Consider the following 23,434-nt stretch of genomic DNA (forward strand, 5'->3'; position numbering starts at 1 on the left):
ATAAAAGGCGCGCGGGGGGGGTGGGGTGTCTGTCTCAGGCACAGTTTCGTGGTTGCCAAGGCCAGTTCAAGAAATCTCTGCGGACTTTGGCGGTGGAGCCAGGAGACCTTGGAGGTGGAGCCAGGAGACTTTGGCGGTGTTGCCAGGATACTTTGGGGGTGGAGTTAGGAGACTTTGGGGGGTGGAGCCACGAGCAAGGCTGTGACAAGCAGAATTGAACTCCAAAGGGAGGTCTGACCATCACATTGAAAGGGACCGAACACCTTTGAAATGCCTTCCCTCTACTGGAAATAATGAAGGATAGCGGCACCTTCTTTGGGGGCTCATAGAACTGGACCCCCCGGTCCAATCCTTTTGAAACTCGGGGGGCATTTTCGGGAGAGGCACTGGATGCTATGTTGAAAAAATTATACATCTATCATAATAAACAGCCCCTCTCCAGAGCCCCAGATACCCGCAGATCAATTTTCCATTATTCCCTATGGGAATTGTTCTCCATAAGGAATAATGGAGTGCCCAGCAGACGTTTTCCTCCCCCCCTCTGCTTTCTGATAACCCTGAAGTGGGGGGAGGGCCTTCAAACCGGGGGATCCCCTGGCCCTACCTGGGGATTGGCAACCCTACCCCCCTTCCAGAGCAAGTGTGTCCCTAATATGGCGCCCAGTTTTCTGGCACCCGCCAAATGTTTTTATTAAGTGTGTGGAGCAGGGCCAGCTACAGGCCTCATGCTTGGCCCCTACACTGAAAGAAAGCCCCTAAAGTCGCTTTTAAAAATCCTAGGTTCCTAAAGTCTCCAAAAAAGATATATTACATTTCAAAATCATTTTTGTGCATTTTTATGATGTTCTGCATAATTTTTAGGCAAGTTACAGCAATTCCGGCCACGTGTCTGTAAAAATTGGTACGTTTTAACCTTTTGTCCCAGGTATGACGTTTAGGGCCCCTTCTCCTTGTTAATATTAAATTTCGTGTCCTGGGATTTTCCGTCTTTGGTTAGGCATTTCTTTCATTTCTATAAATAAAAATTAGCCGGATCGCAGCCAAGGTCAAATTTAAAAAAAAAAAAACACCTTATCTTTTTGTCATTTAATGACTTAAGTAATCCACTTAAAAGTTGAGTTAAAGTTAGAAGAAAAGCTAACATTTGATTTTTTTCCCCCCATAAAATGGAAAGGGAAACATGGAGATCTGCTTTTGGGCTTGATTCCCACCTACAGGGATCAGCTGGTTGACAAGCTGAAAATAATGGGTGGTAATAACTATGCGATTTTGGAATTTGCATTCTTAGGGAAGGGGAAAGCTGTATGAAAACGTACAAGTTGGATTTACTACCTTGCTGGATCAAGGAAACACTATAGACATCGTTTATCATCAGATGCTATGCTGCAAATTTGGTGCCTCTATCTCAAAAAACAGCCCCCCCCCCCGCCAGATACCCATGGATCAATTATCCATTATACTCTATGGCAGGGGTGGCCAATGGTAACTCTCCAGATGTTTTTTGCCTACAACTCCCATCAGCCCCAGCCATTGACCATGCTGGCTGGGGCTGATGGGAGTTGTAGGCAAAAAACATCTGGAGAGCTACCGCTGGCCACCCCTGCTCTATGGGAATCGGTTTCCATAGGGAATACTGGAGTGCCCCGTGGTGCAGGGTGTTAAAGCTGCAGTACTGCAGTCCTAAGCTCTGCTCACAATCTGAGTTCGATCCCGGCGGAAGCTGGGTTCAGGTAGCCGGCTCGAGGTTGACTCAGACTTCCATCCTTCTGAGGTCGGTAAAATTAGTACTCTGCTTGCTGGGGGGGGGGGGGAAGCATAGATGACTGGAGAACGCAATGGCAAATTACCCAGTAAAAATGTCTGAGAAAACGTTGTGAGAGCAACGTCACCCCAGAGTCTGAAACGACTGGTGCTTGCACAGGGGACCTTTCCTTTCCTGCAGACATTTCCCTCCCCTCCCCTGGTTTCTGATGACCCTGAAGGGGGGGTGGGGGAAGGCCTTCAAACAAGGGGATCCCTCCCCCCGCCTGGGGATTGTTACAGCACAAAAGGAAACTGCAGCTGATGGATTAAAACATACCCTGAGAAAGTGCGTGTGTGAGCTCAACCGATGCAAACTTTCATTGGAAGTATATACTTATCTGATGTCTGACTTGACTTGATGCACTGAAGGATTGCCCATATATGTATGCAGATTAATGCAGCGACATGACTCCTAGGTTATTCCATGTTTCCATTACTCTTCGTCATGGCTGCAATTCAATCAGAATCCGTGCTTCACAAATATCATTTTGTGCCAATAGCTGCTGCTCTCAGTCTAGCTTGTGTGGTTTGCATCGGTTGAGCTCATACAACGTACTTTGTGGCCATTCATGGGACTGTACATAAGAACATAAGAGAAGCCATGTTAGATCAGGCCAATGCCCCCTCCAGTCCAACACTCTGTGTCACATAAGAACAGAAGAGAAGCCATGTTGGATCAGGCCAATGGCCCATCCAGTCCAACACTCTGTGTCACATAAGAACAGAAGAGAAGCCATGTTGGATCAGGCCAATGGCCCATCCAGTCCAACACTCTATGTCACATAAGAACAGAAGAGAAGCCATGTTGGATCAGGCCAATGGCCCATCCAGTCCAACACTCTGTGTCACATAAGAACAGAAGAGAAGCCATGTTGGATCAGGCCAATGGCCCATCCAGTCCAACACTCTGTGTCACATAAGAACAGAAGAGAAGCCATGTTGGATCAGGCCAGTGGCCCTTCCAGTCCAACACTCTGTGTCACATAAGAACAGAAGAGAAGCCATGTTGGATCAGGCCAGTGGCCCATCCAGTCCAACACTCTGTGTCACACAGTGGCAAAAATTTTTATACACACACACTGTGGCTAATAGCCACTGATGGACCTCTGCTCCATATTTTTATCTAACCCCCTCTTGAAGCTGTCTATGCTTGTGGCCGCCACCACCTCCTGTGGCAGTGAATTCCACATGTTAATCACCCTTTGGGTGAAGAAGGACTTTCCTTTATCCGTTTTAACCCGACTGCTCAGCCATTTCATCGAATGCCCACGAGTTCTTGTATTGTGAGAAAGGGAGAAAAGTACTTCTTTCTCTACTTTCCTTTAAGTAACGTCTGTTACTTAAGTAAGTGTTCTTTTAAGTAACTGTTCCTTTAAGTAACATCTGGGTCCAATACAATGTGGGATTCCTGGAAATTGACATCTTTATGTATCTTTCGAATGTGTGTAATATGGTGCTGTGAGCGTGCGCTATTGTCAATTACTAAAAAAAGAGAGTTAAGCACGTTTGTGCAGTTGTTTATGGGTGTGTTTTAACCCACCTGGGGATTGGCGACCCTCTTTCCAGGGGCTGTAGTATTTAACCTTTTCAGTTCAATCATCTCCGGCAAAGGCGGAGACAAGAGGAGGAGAGGACATACGCTTTGCGGGGACGTGATAACTTTTGGAAACTGGTTTGGTGTTCTCTACTGAAGCAAACTGAGTTTCAGAACTATGACGAAGAGGTGAACGTTCCAGGACTTCCGCTGGTCAGGATTGCAAGATGGTGCAGACGTATAGATAGATTAGGGTTGCCAAGTGCAATTCAAGAAATATCTGGGGACTTTGGGGGTGGAGCCAGGAGACTTTGAGGGTGGAGCCAGGAGACATTAGGGGTGGAGCCAAGATCAAGGCTGTGACAAGCATAATTGAACTCCAAAGGGAGTTCTGGCCATCACATTTAAAGGGACGGCACACCTTTTCAATGCCTTCCTTCCATAGGAAATAATGGATAGGGTCACCTTCTTTTGGGGCTCATAGAATTGGATCCCCTGGTCCAATTGTTTGGAAACTTGGGGGTTATTTTGGGGAGAGACACTAGATGCTATAATGAAAATTTGGTGCCTCTACCCCAAAAAACAGCCCTCCCAGAGTCCCAGATACCTGCGGATCAATTCTTCATTATCTCCTATGGGAATAAGTCTCTATAGGGAATAATAGAGTTCCCAGCAGACACTTCCCTCCCCTCCCCCTGCTTTCTGATGACCCTGAAGCGGGGGGAGGGCCTCCAAACCGGGGGATCCCCTGCCCCCACCTGGGGATTGGCAACCCTAAGATAGATTCGTCATACATCCTAATATACAAGAGCAGAGGGAGGTCAATTTGGTGACACCGCCAGCGGATGGCACACCCGGCAAGTTGGGCAAAGAGCAGCTCGGTTGCTGGCTGCGTGTGCAGGCTGGGAAGGCTGCAAGCAGGGGGGAAACCGGGAGCGGGGGGGGGGGGGAGCTCCACCGAGGAACTGCTCTGTCAGGAAGTTCTTCCTAATGTCCTCCTCTGCTGCGCCAGATATAAAACATGTTGGACTGGTAGGGTTGCCAATCCCCAGGTGGGGGCAGGGGATCCCCCGGTTTGGAGGCCCTCCCCCCGCTTCAGGGTCGTCAGAAAGCAGGGGGGGGAGGGGAGGGAAATGTCTGCTGGGAACTCTATTATTCCCTATGGAGATTTATTCACCTAGAAAATCATGGAGAATTGATCCGTGGGTATCTGGGGCTCTGGGGGGGCTGTGTTTTGGGGTGGAGGCACCAAACTTTTAGTATAGCATCTAGTGCTTCTCCCCAAAATATCCCCCAAGTTTCCAAACAATTGGACCAGGGGATCCAATTCTATGAGCCCCAAAAGAAGGTGCCCCTATCCATTATTTCCTATGGAAGGAAGGCATTGAAAAGGTGTGCGGTCCCTTTAAATGTGATGGCCAGAACTCCCTTTGGAGTTCAATGATGCTTGTCACAGCCTTGGTCTTGTCTGCACCCCTAATGTCTCCTGGCTCCACCCCCAAAGTCTCCTGGCTCCACCCCCAAAGTCCCCAGATATTTCTTAAATTGGACTTGGCAACCCTATGGACTGGTCCACGCTGGTTGCAGTTCTATATAAATAATTCCTTGGGAAAACCCCATGCAACCAGGTGATGTGAACATGCATGGGAACAGACTGTGGGCCTCTTTCATATTATGGAGACAAATTTCATCTTTTGCTTTTGCCTGGAAGACGGTGCAGCCGTATAGATCGATTCGCCGTACTTCATAATATACAAGAGCAGCTTTTTCTGTACCATGGAGTTCTACAAGGCAGATTGGGAACGGAAGACCTCATCGTTAAATCCCTAGAAAAACCTGTGGGAATGAAGGGCGTCCAGATGGCAGGCGCAAAGTAGACAGAAGGCAGAGAGGTCAGACGGCATTCGGCTTTTATTATCTGGGCTGAGGAGCCAGCTGTCCGCAACTGGAGATTCCCGAAGGAAACCCAACAAAGGGACGGATTGGGAGGGGTCTTTGGGCATCAACCTTTGGGGTGTCTCCAAACGGAAAAAGTAATGTGCAGGTCACTAAAGATTTTTAAAGTGTAGGTGTAGAGTATCGGACTCAGCGCAAGCGCCGCGCGACCTGAGGGCGCACGCAGGTCGCCGTGCGCTGCGCGGGAAAAGCCCCGCCAATCCAGACCAAGGGCGGGAAGTTTAACTGGCCAGGATTGGGCTGGCCAGCGAAGGGGATGTTCCGGGATGCATGTATAAATTAGCGGACCCGGCCGCGTCTGCCCCGTTCTGTAATGTACCAGCGAATAAAGAATAAGCTTCCACCACGACTCGTCTCCCAGTACATTACACTGGCGACGAGGATGGGATCTAGCTAGGTCCGGCCGCCCGAGGGGAACCAGACCTGGCCGGAGACGAGGAAGGTGGGGACCGCAGGACCGCACAGCCCGCCGCCACCATGGCGAACCCGAGTGTAGCGACGGGCCATCTTGCGGAATTCAACCCGGAGCACCCCGAGAGATGGGAGACCTATACGGAACGAGTCGCGTGCTACCTGCGGGCGAACCTGATCGACGACGACGACCGAAAGAGAGACGTCCTGCTGAGCGTCTGTGGAGAAGAAACTTTCGAGATCGCACGCGGTCTCTCCGCTCCGGCGAAGCTGACCGAGAGGACCTACGGAGAGGTCGTGAGGCTCCTCACGGGCCACTTTTCGCCCCAACCGTCCATCGTCGCCCGCCGGTTCCTCTTCCACAAGAGGGACCAGAAGGCGGGGGAGACAGCGGCGGTCTACCTGGCGGCCCTTCGGCAGATCGCCGGAAACTGCAGTTTCGACAAGAGGGACGAAGCCCTGAGGGACCGATTTGTCTGGGGCCTCCGGGACGAGCGACTGCAGCAGAAGCTCTTCGCAAAAGAGGAGCTCACCCTACAACAAGCCTTCAACGAGGCGACGGCGTTCGAAAGGGCCACCAAGGCGTACGGCCAGCCACGTGGGGAGGCAGTCCACCAGGGAGAAACGGAGCCGGAGGACCGAGCAGAGGAAGAAGCGTTCCAGCTCCGGCGGCCTCAAAGAGCGGACACACGGGCCCCCGCGAGACAACGAGCGACGGAGAGGGCCACCGCCACCACCGGTTCCCGGTGCGCCAGCTGCGGCGACCCCCACGAGCGGAGGGACTGCCCGTACCGAAACCTGGACTGCCGCAGCTGCGGGAAGACAGGCCACATCGCCCGGGCTTGCCGGGCCAAGAACAGCCGCCGCCAACCGTCAGCGCATCACGACTCCATGGACACACACACGACGGCATCCACCAGTCTGCCGGTATTGAGCTTGCCCCTCTCGGCCCCAGACAAGGTCAAAATGTCAGTCCTAATCGAGGGCGCCCCCTGCATCATGGAAGTAGACTCGGGGTCCTCCATCTCTATCATTTCGGAGGAAACCCTCAAGAGACTATGTCCCAGCCGCCGCCTCCAAACGAGGCCAGTGGACTTCGTACTGAGGGACTTTCAGAAGAACCCAGTACACATCGTGGGGTGGGCCCGGGTGCATGTAGAAAGAGGGGGTTTTAAGGGGCCCCTAGACATCCTAGTGGTCAAGCGCCAACTGACCACACTCCTCGGGTTGGCTTGGTTCAAACCACTGGGGATCCAGCTGGTGGGGGTGGACCACGTGCAGACCAGCCATTTCGACGGGGTCTGCCGGGAGTTCCCAGAGGTTTTCGACGGGTCCTTGGGGAGCTACAAGGGCCCGCCCATCACCCTACCGATCGACCCTATGGTCAGGCCCATAAGGCTCAAAGCGAGGCGCGTTCCGTTCGCCCTCAAACAAAAAATAGAGGCAGAGCTGGACCGCCTCACAGCCCAGGGCGTCCTAGAGCCGGTAACGTATGCAGAATGGGAGACCCCCATAGTAACGCTGGTCAAGCCCAACGGGGAAGTAAGGATCTGCGCTGACTACAAGTGCACGATAAATAAGGCACTGCAAGACAACCCCTATCCAGTCCCGGTAGTCAGCCATGTCCTGGCAGCACTAGCCGGGGCGAGGGTTTTTGGGAAGCTGGACTTAGCACAAGCATACCAGCAACTGCCGGTCGACGCTAAGACAGCGGAGGCACAGACGATAGTGACCCACAGGGGTGCGTTCAGGGTTAAACGGCTGCAGTTCGGGGTTAGCGTAGCATAATGGACTCTCTTCTCAAAGGGATCCCCGGAGTTCAACCCTTCTTTGACGACGTTTTAATCGCCGCCCCCACCGATGGAGAGTTCGGCTGCCGCCTGCGAGAGGTCCTCAGACGGTTCCAAGCGGCGGGGCTGAAAGTCAAAAAGGAGAAATGTTTGTTGGGAGTTCCGCGGGTGGAGTTCCTGGGGTTCACCGTGGACGCGGCTGGAATTCACCCAACGGCAGACAAGACCAGGGCCATAGTTCAAGCCCCTGCCCCCAAATGCAAAGCAGAACTACAGAGTTTTTTAGGTTTATTGAACTTTTACCACGCATTCTTGCCCCACAAGGCCGCCGTGGCGGAGCCGTTACACCGTTTGTTAGATAAACAAGCCCCGTGGGTCTGGGGTAAACGCCAAGCAGCGGCGTTCCAGGCGGTGAAAGACCTCCTGGTCTCTAACGCGGTACTTCATCACTACGATGAAAACTTACCCCTGATCCTGGCTTGCGACGCCTCTCCCTACGGAGTAGGAGCGGTCTTAGGGCACCAACTCCCGGGCGGGGGAGAGGTGCCAATCGCTTACTACTCCAGGACTCTGTCCCCGACAGAGAGGAACTACGCCCAGATCGATAAGGAGGCCCTGGCGATCGTGGCGGGGGTGCATAAGTTCAACGACTACCTCTACGGTAGGCGCTTCACCATCGCTACTGACCACAAGCCGCTCCTCGGCCTCCTAGCCCCCGATCGTCAGACCCCCCAAATTCTGTCTCAAAGGGTTTTAAGGTGGAACCTGTTCCTGAATTCTTACACGTATACGCTGATACACCGCCCCGGTAAAGCTATGGGTCACGCAGACGCCCTCAGCCGCCTCCCGCTACCCGCGACGGACCCAGATCCCGCCCCGGCACACGGAGTGATGCTCATAGAGTCGCTCCCCGAGCGCCCCCTGCACGCGAGCGAGGTGGCTCGGGCGACCGGGAGAGACCGCGTCCTCGCACGGGTCAGGGACTGGGTGGGAAGGGGGTGGCCCTCGGGCAAAGCGGAAGAAGCCTTCCCGCCGTTCGCGTCCAGGAAGGACGAGCTATCGACACACAAGGGGTGCATACTCTGGGGTAGCAGGGTGGTGGTCCCCCCCCCCCCTTGCGCAGGCAGGTATTGGAGGATCTCCACGAGACCCACCCGGGCATCGTGAGAATGAAAGCCCTGGCACGGAGCTACGTGTGGTGGCCAGGCATGGATGAGGAAATAGAAGGGTGGGTAAGAAGGTGCCAACCATGCCAGGAGTCCAGACCCAACCCGCCGTCCGCCCCGACCCACAGGTGGGAATCGAACGGGCGGCCATGGTCCCGCCTCCATGTGGATTTCGCGGGGCCGCATCAGGGCCAGATCTTCTTTATACTGGTGGACGCATACACGAAATGGTTGGAGGTAATCCCGGTGGCCTCGACCTCCACCGCAGCAGCAGTCCGGGCGCTCAGAAGGGTCCTCTGCACACACGGGATCCCCGACACACTAGTAACGGACAATGGCACAGCATTCACCTCCCGGGAATTCCGGGAGTTCACCGACAGATACCTTATAAGGCACATAAGGTCCGCCCCATTCCATCCAGCCACCAACGGCCAGGCGGAGAGGATGGTGCGGACCACCAAGGAAGCCCTGGGCCGTATAGTACAAGGGGAATGGGACTACCGCCTCTCAGCCTTCCTGTTCCACAACAGGATCACCCCAAACCCCATAACCGGTTTCAGCCCCGCAGAACTGCTCATGGGGAGGAAACTGACCACTCGTTTAGATAGGCTACACCCGGACAGGGCGCCAGAGGTCCGCGGGACCCCCGAGGTCAGGGAGGCAGTGAGAGGGTTCTTCCCGGGCGATCCAGTATATGCGAAAAACTTTTCAAGCGGCCCCGAGTGGTTAGCGGGAAGGGTTTTGAGGGTGACAGGCTCCCGGTCCTACGAGGTAACCACCGCCGGAGGCCAGGTGCTGAGACGGCACATCGACCAGCTGCGCCGCCGCACCCCACCCGAGGAGTCAGCAGAGGGAGAAAGCAGGGAACCGCCGGTCACGGTACCGCCAGAAGAGGCGCCGCCAATACAGGAGCTACCAACGTATGATGCCCCCGGAGCCGCGGAACCAGAACCGGAGCCAGTACCCGACGCGGGCGGGCAACAGCCAGAAACGGCGCCTCCCACATCGGGTTGCCCCACCGACGGCAACCCCGAGGAGATCAACACGGGAGCGCCGAACACCAGGGTACCTAAAGGACTATGTCGTTTAAACTAGGAGGGGAGGAGTGTAGAGTATCGGACTCAGCGCAAGCGCCGCGCGACCTGAGGGTGCACGCAGGTCGCCGTGCGCTGCGCGGGAAAAGCCCCGCCAATCCAGACCAAGGGCGGGAAGTTTAACTGGCCAGGATTGGGCTGGCCAGCGAAGGGGATGTTCCGGGATGCATGTATAAATTAGCGGACCCGGCCGCGTCTGCCCCGTTCTGTAATGTACCAGCGAATAAAGAATAAGCTTCCACCACGACTCGTCTCCCAGTACATTACAGTAGGGTTACCATATTTTGAACAGCAAAAAAAAGAAGAAGACATCTTTCCTGACTGACTGCTTCAAACAACTGCTCACTATGACAAATCTAGACCCCCACCCCCTCCTGGCTTCCCCTGCGTCAAGAAGGCCTCTTGCCATTATCTCAAAGCACTTTCAGTTTCCAGTGTCTCTTTCACTGTCGAGTTCATTTTGCTATTATCTCTATGTAACAGTCGAAACATTCCTTTCTGCCTAGTCTCAAGAGTTACCGAAGTCGCTTTTGCCTGATTGCCGGTTTGGTGTAGTGGTGAAGTGTGCGGACTCTTATCTGGGAGAAGCGGTTTGGATTCCCCACTCCACCACTTGCAGCTGCTGGAATGACCTTGGGTCAGTCATAGCTCTCGCAGAGGTTGTCCCTGAAAGCGCAGCTTCTGGGAGTGCTCTCTCAGCCCCACCCACCTCACAGGGTGTCTGTCTCCTGAGAGCCAGTTTGGCGTAGTGGTTAAGTGTGCGGACTCTTATCTGGGAGAACGAGGTTTGATTCCCCGCTCCTCCACTTGCAGCTGCTGGAATGGTCTTGGGTCAGCCATAGCTCTCGCAGAGTTGTCCTTGAAAGGGCAGCTTCTGCAAGAGCTCTCTCAGTCTTACCCACCTCACAGGGTGTCTGTTGTGGGGGAAGGAGATAAAGGCGATTGTGACCGCTCTTAGACCCAGAGATTCTCTCTTAGATTCAGAGAGAAGGGCGGGGTATAAATCTGCAGTCTTCTTCTTCTTCGCACACTTGTGAGGGGCCTGGGAAAAGTTTTTTGGGGAAGGGATTGCTTTCTTTACGCTTTGCTTGCTTCCTGCTTTCCTTTGAATATGTAACAGTTTGGACCAGGGCTATAAGCGAAGGGTACAAGCTTGCGAGAGCCGTTTTTGAGAGCGGTTTGTGCATACTGATAAGACATGACTGTGAGCTGTTGCCTAAGCACAGGTAAAAACAGCCGCCAGAGGAAGTGTAAAGGAAACACGACCTTGGACTCGTGTTGCTGCTGCTACACCCGTTGAATTACTTTTCAAGGAGGAACAGCTGGGCTATCTGCGTCCCTCAACAGAAAGACAAGACGACAGCAGATTTTCATACCTGGCAACATTTAAAGTTTGAGTTTCTACTAAGGACTGTTTACTTGCTTTGAAGGACGTTTGAGAATTACAGTGATAAAGTGGTTGAGTAAAAGAGTGTTTGGCGGTGTTTTTCTTGCTTTGCCTAAACTCCATACCATGAGTTTCCTTTACCAAATCCCCAGGTGGTGGCAGGGGATCCCCCAGTTTGGAGGCCGTCGTCCTGCTTCAGGGTCATCGGAAAGTGTGGGGAGGGGAGGGGAATGTCTGCTGGGCACTCTATTATTCCTTACGGAGACTGATTCCCATAAGGTATAATGGTGAATTGATCCATGGGTATCGGGAGCTTTTTTTTGAGGTAGAGACACCAAATTTGCAGCATAGCATCCAGTGCTTCTCTTCAAAACACCCTCCAATTTTCAAAAAGATTGGACCAGGGGGCCCAATTCTATGAGCCCCCAAAGAAGGTGCCCCCATCCGTCATTTTTTCCAACGGAGGGAAAGCACTTAAAAAGTGTGCAGTCCCTTTAAACGTGATGGGCAGAGCTTCCTTTGGAGTTCAATTATGCTTGTCACAACCTTGCTCCTGGTGCTCCACCCCCAGTGTCTCCTGGTCCCACCCCCAAAGTCCCGAGATATTTCTTAAAGTGGACTTGGCAACCCTAGTTCCCAAATGCACCATTAAGAACATGACACAAACCCAGCAAAATGTAATTTTCCCCTCACGCTCCCTTCGCCCAGGGGTATGGAACGTTGGCTCGCCAGATGATTTTTTTTGCCTACAACTCCCATCAGCCCCAGCCAGCATGGCCAATGGCTGGGGCTGATGGGAGTTGTAGGCCAAAAAAAAAAAAGCATCTGGAGAGCCAACGTGTCCTACCCCTGCCACGGCCCCAGGCGAAGCTGACGCAACGCACGCCGGGGACTGTAGTCCCCGAGGCCAGGAAGCGCTCCCTTTCCCCCCGCTGCATGCCGGGAGTCGTAGTCGGTCCCTTGCGAGGCCGAGAAAACGGCGGCTCCTTTTGCGTGCGGTGCATGCCGGGAGCTGTAGTTCGCGCTGAGGGCAGGCTGGGCGAGTGGGCGGGAGGCGTCGCTGTCGCCGGGCCTGGCCATGGCCGCGGGAGGAGCCCTCGCACTCGGGGCCGCCGGGCCCGGCCTCTGACGGCCGCCCAGGGATGGAGGTCGGCGAGCTGGAGGAGAGCAGGTGAGGGGCGGCGGGGGCGGCAGCGGAGCCTCCTTGGCGGCGGCCCCAGACGGGCAGGAATCTTCCCCTCGCCTTAGTCCGACTCTCCCATTAATGTAGTGTTGCCCAACGCCCCCTGCTCTGCAAGGAGGCTTCTTTGCTATTACTGTTGTTGTTATTAGCGTTATTGTTAGCATTATTAATTTAGTCTTGTCACTTTTGCTATTTAGTGAAGTGGGGTTGGGTCATGTGCTTTTCCCAGGGTTGCCAAGTTTGGGCTAGGGAATTCCTGGAGATTGAGGGAGCGGTGCCCATGGAAGGGGAGGATCTGGGGAAGGGATTTCTGACTCTCCCATTAATTTAGTGTTGCCCAACGCCCCCTGCTCTGCAAGGAGGCTCCTTGGCTGTCATTATTATTATTATCATCAGCATTGTCCCTCTTGCTACTTAGTAACCTGGGGTTGGGTACTGTTCTTTCCCAGGGTTGCCAACTTTGGGCTAGGGAATTCCTGGAGATGGGGGGGGGCGGTGCCCATGGAAGGGGAGGATCTGGGGAAGGGATTTCTGACTCTCCCATTAATTTAGTGTTGCCCAACGCCCCCTACTCTGCAAGGAGGCTTCTTTGCTATTACTGTTGTTGTTATTAGCGTTATTGTTAGCATCATTAATTTAGTCTTGTCACTTTTGCTATTTAGTGAAGTGGGGTTGGGTCATGTGATTTTCCCAGGGTTGCCAAGTTTGGGCTAGGGAATTCCTGGAGATTGAGGGAGCGGTGCCCATGGAAGGGGAGGATCTGGGGAAGGGATTTCTGACTCTCCCATTAATTTAGTGTTGCCCAACGCCCCCTACTCTGCAAGAAGGCTTCTTTGCTTTCATTATTATTATTAGCGTTAATTAATTTAGCCTTGACACTCTTGCTCCTTAGTAACCTGGGGTTGGGTACTGTTCTTTCCCAGGGTTGCCAACTTTGGGCTAGGGAATTCCTGGAGATTGGGGGGAGCGGTGCCCATGGAAGGGGAGGATCTGGGGAAGGGATTTCTGACTCTTCCATTAATTTAGTGTTGCCCAACGCCTCCTACTCTGCAAGGAGGCTCCTTGGCTGTCATTATTATTATTATCAGCATTGTCCCTCTTGCTACTTAGTAACCTGGGGGGGCATACTGTTCTTTCCCAGGGTTGCCAACTTTGGGCTAGGGAATTCCTGGAGATTGGGGGGGCGGTGCCCATGGAAGGGGAGGATCTGGGGAAGGGATTTCTGACTCTCCCATTAATTTAGTGTTGCCCAACGCCCCCTGCTCTGCAAGGAGGCTTCTTTGCTATTACTGTTGTTGTTGTTAGCGTTATTGTTAGCATTAATTTAGTCTTGTCACTTTTGCTATTTAGTGAAGTGGGGTTGGGTCATGTGCTTTTCCCAGGGTTGCCAAGTTTGGGCTAGGGAATTCCTGGAGATTGAGGGAGCGGTGCCCATGGAAGGGGAGGATCTGGGGAAGGGATTTCTGACTCTCCCATTAATTTAGTGTTGCCCAACGCCCCCTACTCTGCAAGAAGGCTTCTTTGCTTTCATTATTATTATTAGCGTTAATTAATTTAGCCTTGACACTCTTGCTCCTTAGTAACCTGGGGTTGGGTACTGTTCTTTCCCAGGGTTGCCAACTTTGGGCTAGGGAATTCCTGGAGATTGGGGGGGGCGGTGCCCATGGAAGGGGAGGATCTGGGGAAGGGATTTCTGACTCTTCCATTAATTTAGTGTTGCCCAACGCCCCCTGCTCTGCAAGGAGGCTTCTTTGCTATTACTGTTGTTGTTATTAGCGTTATTGTTAGCATCATTAATTTAGTCTTGTCACTTTTGCTATTTAGTGAAGTGGGGTTGGGTCATGTGCTTTTCCCAGGGTTGCCAAGTTTGGGCTAGGGAATTCCTGGAGATTGAGGGAGCGGTGCCCATGGAAGGGGAGGATCTGGGGAAGGGATTTCTGACTCTCCCATTAATTTAGTGTTGCCTAACGCCCCCTATTCTGCAAGGAGGCTCCTTTGTTGTCATTGTTATTATTATTAGCATTGTCCCTCTTGCTACTTAGTAACCTGGGGTTGGGTACTGTTCTTTCCCAGGGTTGCCAACTTTGGGCTAGGGAATTCCTGGAGATTGGGGGGGCGGTGCCCATGGAAGGGGAGGATCTGGGGAAGGGATTTCTGACTCTCCCATTAATTTAGTGTTGCCTAACGCCCCCTATTCTGCAAGGAGGCTCCTTTGTTGTCATTGTTATTATTATTAGCATTGTCCCTCTTGCTACTTAGTAACCTGGGGTTGGGTACTGTTCTTTCCCAGGGTTGCCAACTTTGGGCTAGGGAATTCCTGGAGATTGGGGGGGGGCAGTGCCCATGGAAGGGGAGGATCTGGGGAAGGGATTTCTGACTCTCCCATTAATTTCGTGTTGCCCAACGCCCCCTACTCTGCAAGGAGGCTTCTTTGCTATTACTGTTGTTGTTATTAGCGTTATTGTTAGCATTATTAATTTAGTCTTTTCACTTTTGCTGTTTAGTGAAGTGGGGTTGGGTCATGTGCTTTCCCCAGGGTTGCCAACTTTGGGCTAGGGAATTCCTGGAGATTGGGGGGGCGGTGCCCATGGAAGGGGAGGATCTGGGGAAGGGATTTCTGACACTCCTGTTAATTTAGTGTTGCTTAACGCCCCCTATTCTGCAAGGAGGCTCCTTTGCTGTCATTGTTATTATTATTAGCATTGTCCCTCTTGCTACTTAGTAACCTGGGGTTGGGTACTGTTCTTTCCCAGGGTTGCCAACTTTGGGCTAGGGAATTCCTGGAGATTGGGGGGGGGCGGTGCCCATGGAAGGGGAGGATCTGGGGAAGGGATTTCTGACTCTCCCATTAATGTAGTGTTGCCCAACGCCCCCTACTCTGCAAGGAGGCTTCTTTGCTATTACTGTTGTTGTTATTAGCGTTATTGTTAGCATTATTAATTTAGTCTTGTCACTTTTGCTATTTAGTGAAGTGGGGTTGGGTCATGTGCTTTTCCCAGGGTTGCCAACTTTGGGCTAGGGAATTCCTGGAGATTGGGGGGGCGGTGCCCATGGAAGGGGAGGATCTGGGGAAGGGATTTCTGACACTCCTGTTAATTTAGTGTTGCTTAACGCCCCCTATTCTGCAAGGAGGCTCCTTTGCTGTCATTGTTATTATTATTAGCATTGTCCCTTTTGCTACTTAGTAACCTGTGGTTAGGTACTGTTCTTTCCCAGGGTTGCCAACTTTGGGCTAGGGAATTCCTGGAGATTGGGTGGGGGCGGTACCCATGGAAGGGGAGGATCTGGGGAAGGGATTTCTGACTCTCCCATTAATTTAGTGTTGCCCAACGCCCCCTACTCTGCAAGAAGGCTTCTTTGCTTTCATTATTATTATTATTAGCGTTAATTAATTTAGCTTTGACACTCTTGCTCCTTAGTAACATGGGGTTGTGTCCTGTCCTTTCCCAGGGTTGTCAACTTTGGGCTATGGAATTCCTGGAGGTTTGGGGGTGGTGCCCATGGAAGGAGGGATCTGGGGAAGGAATTTATGTCCCCTTAATTTAGTGTTGCCTGTTGCCCTCTACTCTGCAAAAAGGCTTCTTTGCTATTATTATTGTTATTAGCATTATTATTAGCATTATTTTGTCTTGTTGTCATTCTTGTTACTTAGTGAAGTGGGGTTGGGTCCCATCCTTTCCCCAGGATTTCCAACTTTGGGCTAGGGAATTCCTGGACATTGGGGGACGGTGCCCACAGAAAAGGGAATCTGGGATTTCGATTTAGGCCACCCTCTTAAAGCTGCAGCGCTTGGAGACTTTTGGAAGCGGACATGAATTAATATCGTATCATTATACTATTAATTAGTTTTATGAATGTCCCATCCCCTATTCTCGGCAGCTGTAATCATGCTTTCCCCCCTTTCTTTCTTAATTTACTCTTGTTGCCATTCTTGCTACAATAACGTGGGGTTGGGTCCTGTCCTTGGAGTTGCCAACTTTGGGCAAGGCCCAGGGAATTCCTGGAGATTGGGGTGGTGGTGGTGCCCATGGAAGGGGAGGATCTGGGGAAGGAATTCTTGACTGTCCCATTAATTTAATGTTGCCTAACGCCCCCCTACTCTGCAATTAGGTTTCTTTGCTGCTATTATTATTATTGTTACTATTATTATTATTGATTATTCTCTTATCACTCTTGCTATTTGCTAACGTGGGGTTAGGTCATATCTTTTCCCCAGGGTTGCCAACTTTGGCCCAGGGAATTCCTGGAGGTTGGGGGGGTGCCCATAGAGGGGGGAGTCTGGGATTTCGATTTTGGCCACCCTCTTAAAGCTGCGGTGCGTGGAGACTTTTGGAAGCTGGCACGAATTAATATTGTATCATTATACTGTTAATTAGTTTTATGAACGTCCCATCCCCCATTCTCGATAGCTGCAATAAGGCTTCTTTGCTTACATTATTTTTATTAGCATTATTAATTTACCTTTGTTGTCACTCTTGCTATTTAGTAATGTGGGGTTGGGTACTGTTCTTTCCCTGGGTTGCCAACTTTGGACTAGGGAATTTCTGGAGGTTGGGGGGCGCTACAGAACAGACATCTCGCTGCAAGTGTGTGACTCCGTGGAGTCTGCCGTCCAAACCTACCATTTCCTCCAGGAGAACTGACCCCTGAGAATTAGAAGTTAGTTGTAATTCCAGGAGAACTCCAGGCCTCACCTGGAAGTTCATAGATATACACAAGCAAAAGGTTATAGTGACAAAATAGCTAATATATTGTCTCTCGGCTTGGCTTCGCGAACGAAGATTTAAGAAGGGTGCAGTAGTCCACGTCTGCTGCAGGCTCGCTGGTGGCTGACAAGACCAATGTGGGACAGGCAGGTCCGGCCACAGTGGCTGCAGGGAAAAGTCTGATTTAGGGTTGGTGCTGTAGCAGTGCGATTCTTCCTCAATCTCCTTTTGTCCTCAAGACCAGCTATGCGTGCGTTCTCAAAAGAAGAGACAGCCTGGTGGATGGTGTGCCTCCATGCTTTGCGATCTGAGGCTAGGTCAGACCACTGGTGATGGTTGATGCGACAGGTGCCAAGGGATTTCTTCAAGGAGTCCTTGTACCTCTTCTTTGGTGCCCCTCTATTTCGATGGCCGGTGGAGAGTTCGCCATATAATAAACGGTAACAAAAAACAAGTCCCTAATAAAGTCCACAAACAAAATATCCGTCTTGTTCTCCAACATGAGTAGATGGAGGTCTCTTTGATATTTTCTTCCTGTTGCAAAATCCGGTATCAATGTGTAGGACTAATACTTCTTGGAATTCCCTGGACTGGTCGTCGACTTCTTCCACACCTGTTTCACAACCTTTGCCAACAGGGGACATTCCACAAAATTTAGGAATATTCAATATTAGAATTTTATAACCAACTCATAGGGACCACAAGCCTCCAAACGTTCTGTCAGACCTTGTAACTTGCTTGCTTAAGAAATGCTTTAAACTGTCCGCCTTCCCTTGTCCTAACTAACTCCATTTTGAATGTCTCTACTAACCATTTGAAAGAGCTTGCATTTTCAAACACTGTTGTAACAATAAACAGCTCCCATGGGAATTCCGGACATAGCCCCAACAAAGCGAGCTTTGAAGATAGCTCGCGCCTCAAGGTAATCAGCGGGACTCCTCCCGGGGGGGGGGGGAGAGATAAGGGAGCCTGTGAACCATCTATTGCCTCCCAAATGTGTGAGAATGACTTTATTGTTTAGCGTTTGATGTTGGAGTTTAAAATAACCTGTAACCCATTGAAATGTATCAATTCCAATCCGTCCTTGCTACAGACAACTAGTTCTCAAATAAAATGGATTAAGCTGCTACAAAACTATGGTCCGTGTACTTTTAAGTTCCAAGTCTGACACGTTCTCTCAATGACGGCTCCCGCGCAAAAAGGCTCAAAGCGGCAACGTTTTCTACGCCCAAAAGGCTTAGAGATATTGGATTGATATCGATAATGGGATTTTGCGACGACAAGATATCAAGGATACCTCCATTAACTCATGTTGGAGAACAAGACCGATATTTTGTTTGTGGACTTTTTTTTAAGGGAAGTAACAAAAAGCGTCGCTGTTTATTATATTGTGTATTACAATATATTCGTTATTTTGTCACTGTAACCTTTGGAGTGACTTCTCTCATTTGTAATCCCAGCTGGTAGTTGGCAACTCTGTTCCCTCCATAATTACCAAGTGTCCTGGTGTCAGTAATTAATAGCAGCAGCGAAACCACGTGTGGTAATCTTAGCCATGCGGAGCCTTGGCTGTCATCGTGATCCTAATGGGCGCTTTGGTCACCGCCAAGAGTCTCGTGGCACCTCCAAGGCTGACTCATTTGTTTGGCGGAGCAACCTGACATCAACCAGAGCTCCGTACCACAGGTCATGGGGCCTGCCTTTGAAGTGCCATGAAGCTCTGGGCAACTGTTACTCATTGCCTCTTCAGTCTTCTGCAGCGAAAACAAGCAAAGAGTCTTGCGGCACCTGGATAATAGAGAGGTGTCTCATGGCCGGAACTCTGGCTTCTGAAGGCTTCTGCCACAGTAAATGTGCTTGTGTTTGCTAGACTACTGCAATGCACTCTGTGTGGGAGTGCCCTTGAAAACAGCCTGGTAACTTTGGAATTTGTGGTCCATGCTACTTTGTAGACTCTTGAGTGTGACAGGAAAAAACCCGGAAAAATTAGGGGGAAAAGTGGTCTCCCCCCCCCCCCGTTTTTTTCCTGAAGCCTTTTTTATTTTTTTCCAAAAAACTGAAAAAAAGAAAACAAAAAAAAATTGACTATGGAACGTTTTATTTTAACATGATAAATAAAATATTTTAAAACAAAGTGTTCAAATATTAAACAGTTCAGGAGATTGTTGCGCCGTTTGTTAAAATTGCAAAGAAATATCATTATAAAAGTAAATTCTGTTTGTAATAATTGGTTGGATACACTGTGTTTTTAATAAGCTAGTTGTGATAATTTCATGCCAAGTAAAATTGTCCGTAGTCATATTTTATGTTCCTAAAGTAACAGAATGACTTTCAATCTGGAAAAGAAAAAAGAAGTGCTAATGTAACATTTTTTTTTTTCAATTTTTCCGGAAGAAAAACGGGGAAAAACTCGGGGGTTTTTCCGAGCCTAAAAATTCCTGGAAATTTTACATCTCTAGTCACACCTGTCTTAAAACAACTGAACTTGTTACCTGTATGGTTCTGGCCTCAATTCAAGGTGCTAGTTTTTATATTTAAAGCCATTATTGGCTTGGAACTCATATACCTACAAGCAATGTTCCCTCTAAGTCTTGTGAGCAAAAATTCCAGTTTGTGAGCTACTGGCATTAAAGTTGTGAGCTACTGGATAAATTAATGCGCTCTGGGGTTATCCTTCCTGAGCGAAGACAAAAATGTGTGAGCAGGAGGCTAAAAATCTGCGACCCAGCTCACGCTAACTTAGCTTGCAAGACTGCTGACAAGACTGCCTTTTGGGCATAGCTTTACTCTGTTTTTTCCAAAGTCCTGTGCAAGAGGATTAGATTAGTCACAAGCCGTTCACAAGCATTTTACTTCTGGTTCCATCTCTCTGGAATAGTCTTTCCTCTGAGATAGTTTGGCGTATTGCTGACTTTGGCATGTTTAAGAAGGAGGCGGCTGAACGGTGATGTGATCTTTATCTCCAAGTGTTTGAAGGGCTGTCGTATAGAGGATGGTGCGGAATTGTTTGCTGTGGCCCCAGAAGGTAGGACCAGAACCAGTGGGTTGAAATTAGATCAAAAGAGTTTCTGGCTCAACATTAGGAAGAACTTCCTGACCGTTAGAGCGGTCCCTCAGTGGAACAGGCTTCCTCCTCGGGAGATGGCGGGCTCTCCTTCTCTGGAGGTTTTTCAACGGATGCTGGATGGCCATCTGACAGCAATGAGGATCCTGTGAATTTAGGGGGAGGTATTTGTGAAGAGCCCCGTGGCGCTGAGTGGTAAAGCTGCAGTACCGCAGTCTGAACTCTCTGCTCACAACCTGAGTTCGATCCCGTCGGAAGCCAGTTTCAGGTAGCTGGCTCAGGTTGACTCAGCCTTCCATCCTTCCGAGGTCGGTCAAAGGAGTCCCCAGTTTGCTGAGGGGGAAAGCGTAGATGACTGGGGAAGGCAATGGCAAACCACCCCTTAAAAAGTCTGCCGTGAAAACGTTGTGAAAGCAGCGTCACCCTAGAGTCGGAAACGACTGGCGCTTGCACAGGGGGACTACCTTTACGTTTTATTTGTGAGTTTCCTGGATCGTGCAGGGGGTTGGACTAGATGACCCTGGAGGTCCCTTCCGACTCTATGATTCTAAGAAGGTGACATCAAACTGTTTTGCCACTTTTGACGGAGGATGAGATTTTTGTCACATGGACGAGAGGGTATGTGTGCAAATTTAGAACCATGGGGTTCTGGCTTTATTTTTTCCTTAAAGCGTGTCGAATATTTTGTGCCCTGAGTGACCGTTTGAGAAATGTATTTTATAACTTTGAGCCTTCATGAGCGGAGGGGAAGGTGGAGTAGAATTATTGCAATGCGTAAATAGTGGCAGAAGTTTTCCCAAGGCAGAGCTAGTTCTACAACTTATTTCAGGCTGCAATCATGGCTCGTGGTGGTGGTGGTTTCTTGCAACGAACAGATATTTCCCTTTTTTGGAATTTTATTATCGCCTAATGCAGAGGGGGAGGGAGAGCCGGTTTGATGTAGCGGATAAGTGCACAGGCTCTTATCTGGGAGAACCGGGTTTTATTCCCCACTCCTCCACTTGGGGCCGCTGGGATGGCCTTGGGTCAGCCATAGCGCTCACAGAACTGTCCTTGAAAGGGCAGCTTCTGTCAGAGCTCTCTCAGCCCCACCCACCTCCCAGGGTGCCTGTTGTGGGGGCAGAAGGGAAAGGAGATTGTAGGCCGCTCTCTGATATTCAGAGTGAAGGTAGGAATATGAATCCAGTATTTTTTTTCTTTTCTTCCTTCTCCTCCTCCTCCTTCTCCCTCCTTCATATGTAGGGTAGAGTTTAGCCAAAGGGGGAACGAATCCAAGGTGGTAGACGTTAAAAATAAAGTATCTAATTTTAAACATTAGTATTCTTGGTGCCTGTAGCCATGACATTAAAAGACGTTTTGCTCCTTGGGAGGACAGCTATGGCAAACCTGGGCAGTATAATAAAAAGTAGAGACATCACCCTGCCAACAAAAGTCCGTACAGTCAAAACGATGGTATTCATAACGATGGTAAACATAACGATGGTATTCATAACGATGGTATTCAAAACGATGGTAAACATAGCACTAGCACTTTAAAAATTAACTAATTAATTTTAAAGTTTAACCAGATTTTAACTAAATGCTGATAATGTTTAATGTAGTTTTATGTACTTGTATAATTTAACTCTGAACCATGTTGTTAGCTGCCCTGAGCCTGCTCCGGCGGGGAGGGCGGGATACAAATAAAATTTGTTGTTGTTGTTGTTGTTGTATTCTCAGTAGTAATGTATGGCTGTGAGAGCTGGACCATAAGGAAGGCCGAGCGCAGAAGAATAGATGCTTTTGAGCTGTGGTGCTGGAGAAGAATCTTGAGAGTCCCTTGGACTGCGAGAAGATCCGATCAGTCAGTCCTAAGGGAAATCAACCCAGACTGTTCCTTGGAAGGTCAGATGCTGAAGCTGAAGCTCAAATACTTTGGCCACCAAATGAGAAGGGAGCACTCACTGGAGAAGATCCTGATGCTGGGAAAGACAGAAGGCAAAAGTAGAAGGGGACAGCAAAAGATGAGATGGCTGATGTCACAAACTCGAATTTGAGCAGACTTCAGAGGATGGTGGAAGACAGGAGGGCCTGGCGTGACTTTGTCCATAGGGTCACGAAGAGTCAGACTCGACTGTGCGACTGAACAATAAAACCCAGACTCATCATGTGGGAGAAGCATGCGAGGTTCCAGGTTACACGGAATTCTTCCTCAGGGCAGACTTCAACCGACAAACAAACAATTAAAAAGAAGGAAATGCTTCTCACATCCTGTCATCAAGAATCTTAATTGATCCCAATGAGCATTTTTCTTCCCCATTTTAATTCCCACCCCCCTCCCCCAAGAACTAGCCTGAAGAAGAGTTCTCTGAGTAACGTGAAAAATTGCAGTAGAAAAGAGCAAGAGCCCAGTAGCGCCTTAAAGCCTAACAACATCTGTGGCAGGGGAGGCTTTTTCGGGAATCACTGCTCCCTTCTTCAGATACAGCTAGGATGAAAAAAAATGTGTAATACTTCTATCACGTGACAAAGCTAGATCAATAAAGTATGTAATTCATGTGCTTTAATTGCACTGCTTCTCTACCTTATGTGCATTTTTATGCTGTTTATATGTTTGACAAACAAACCATGAATGTTGTTGTTCAGTCGCACAGTTGAGTCTGACTCTTTGTGACCCCTTGGACCAAGTCACGCCAAGCCCTACTGTCTTCCACCATCCTCTCTCAAAATCTTCTGGCTGTCTCTGGGCTAAACGAGGCTAGACTTAACTCCACCAGAACAAGAGCCTTCTCGGTTGCGGCCCCAATACTTTGGAACGCCCTCCCAGAAGCCATCAGGGCCCTGCGGGGCTTATCGCAGTTCCGCAGGGCCCCCAAGGCTGAACTGTTTCGGATGGCATATAACAGGGATGGCCAACGTTAGCTCTCCAGATGTTTTTTGCCTACAACTCCCATCAGCCCCAGCCAGCATGGCCAATGGCTAGGGCTGATGGGAGTTGTAGGCAAAAAACATCTGGAGAGCTATTGTTGGCCACCCCTGGCATATAACATCTGACAGAAGAGGGTGCCACCACAGCTGGATCTATCGCGCTTCGGTACTAACTGCCTCGTATCTGTGCGCGTTGAGAAAGGAAAATATTATATGATCCGCCTGAAGTAGCACCATTGCAATTTATTTGATTGTTTGATTGTTTTAATATTGCTTATGGTTTATTTTATGCTGTTAGCCGCCTTGAGTCTGCATAGAATGGGCAGGATATATATATATAATGTAAAATAAAATAAATATGATGAAATTGCTGAGCAGTCGGGTTAGAACGGATAAAAGGAAGTACTTCTTCACCCAAAGGGTGATTGACATG

The 23,434-nt window shown here is 50.0% G+C and overlaps 1 protein-coding gene across 1 annotated transcript in view; it reads left to right on the forward strand.

The window, feature by feature from the left end:
• Window positions 1-12,212: 12,212 nt before the first annotated feature.
• LOC132574379 (run domain Beclin-1-interacting and cysteine-rich domain-containing protein-like) overlaps window positions 12,213-23,434 on the forward strand; it is a 39,971-nt gene continuing 28,749 nt past the window's right edge. Inside the window, exon 1 of the mRNA XM_060242742.1 lies at window positions 12,213-12,312. Coding sequence (XP_060098725.1) covers window positions 12,284-12,312 — 29 coding nt within the window. The 5' untranslated portion in view covers window positions 12,213-12,283. The remainder of the gene's footprint in view (window positions 12,313-23,434) is intronic.

Source organism: Heteronotia binoei, chromosome 6, assembly GCF_032191835.1.
Source record: "Heteronotia binoei isolate CCM8104 ecotype False Entrance Well chromosome 6, APGP_CSIRO_Hbin_v1, whole genome shotgun sequence".
In the NCBI taxonomy this organism is placed as follows: domain Eukaryota; kingdom Metazoa; phylum Chordata; class Lepidosauria; order Squamata; family Gekkonidae; genus Heteronotia; species Heteronotia binoei.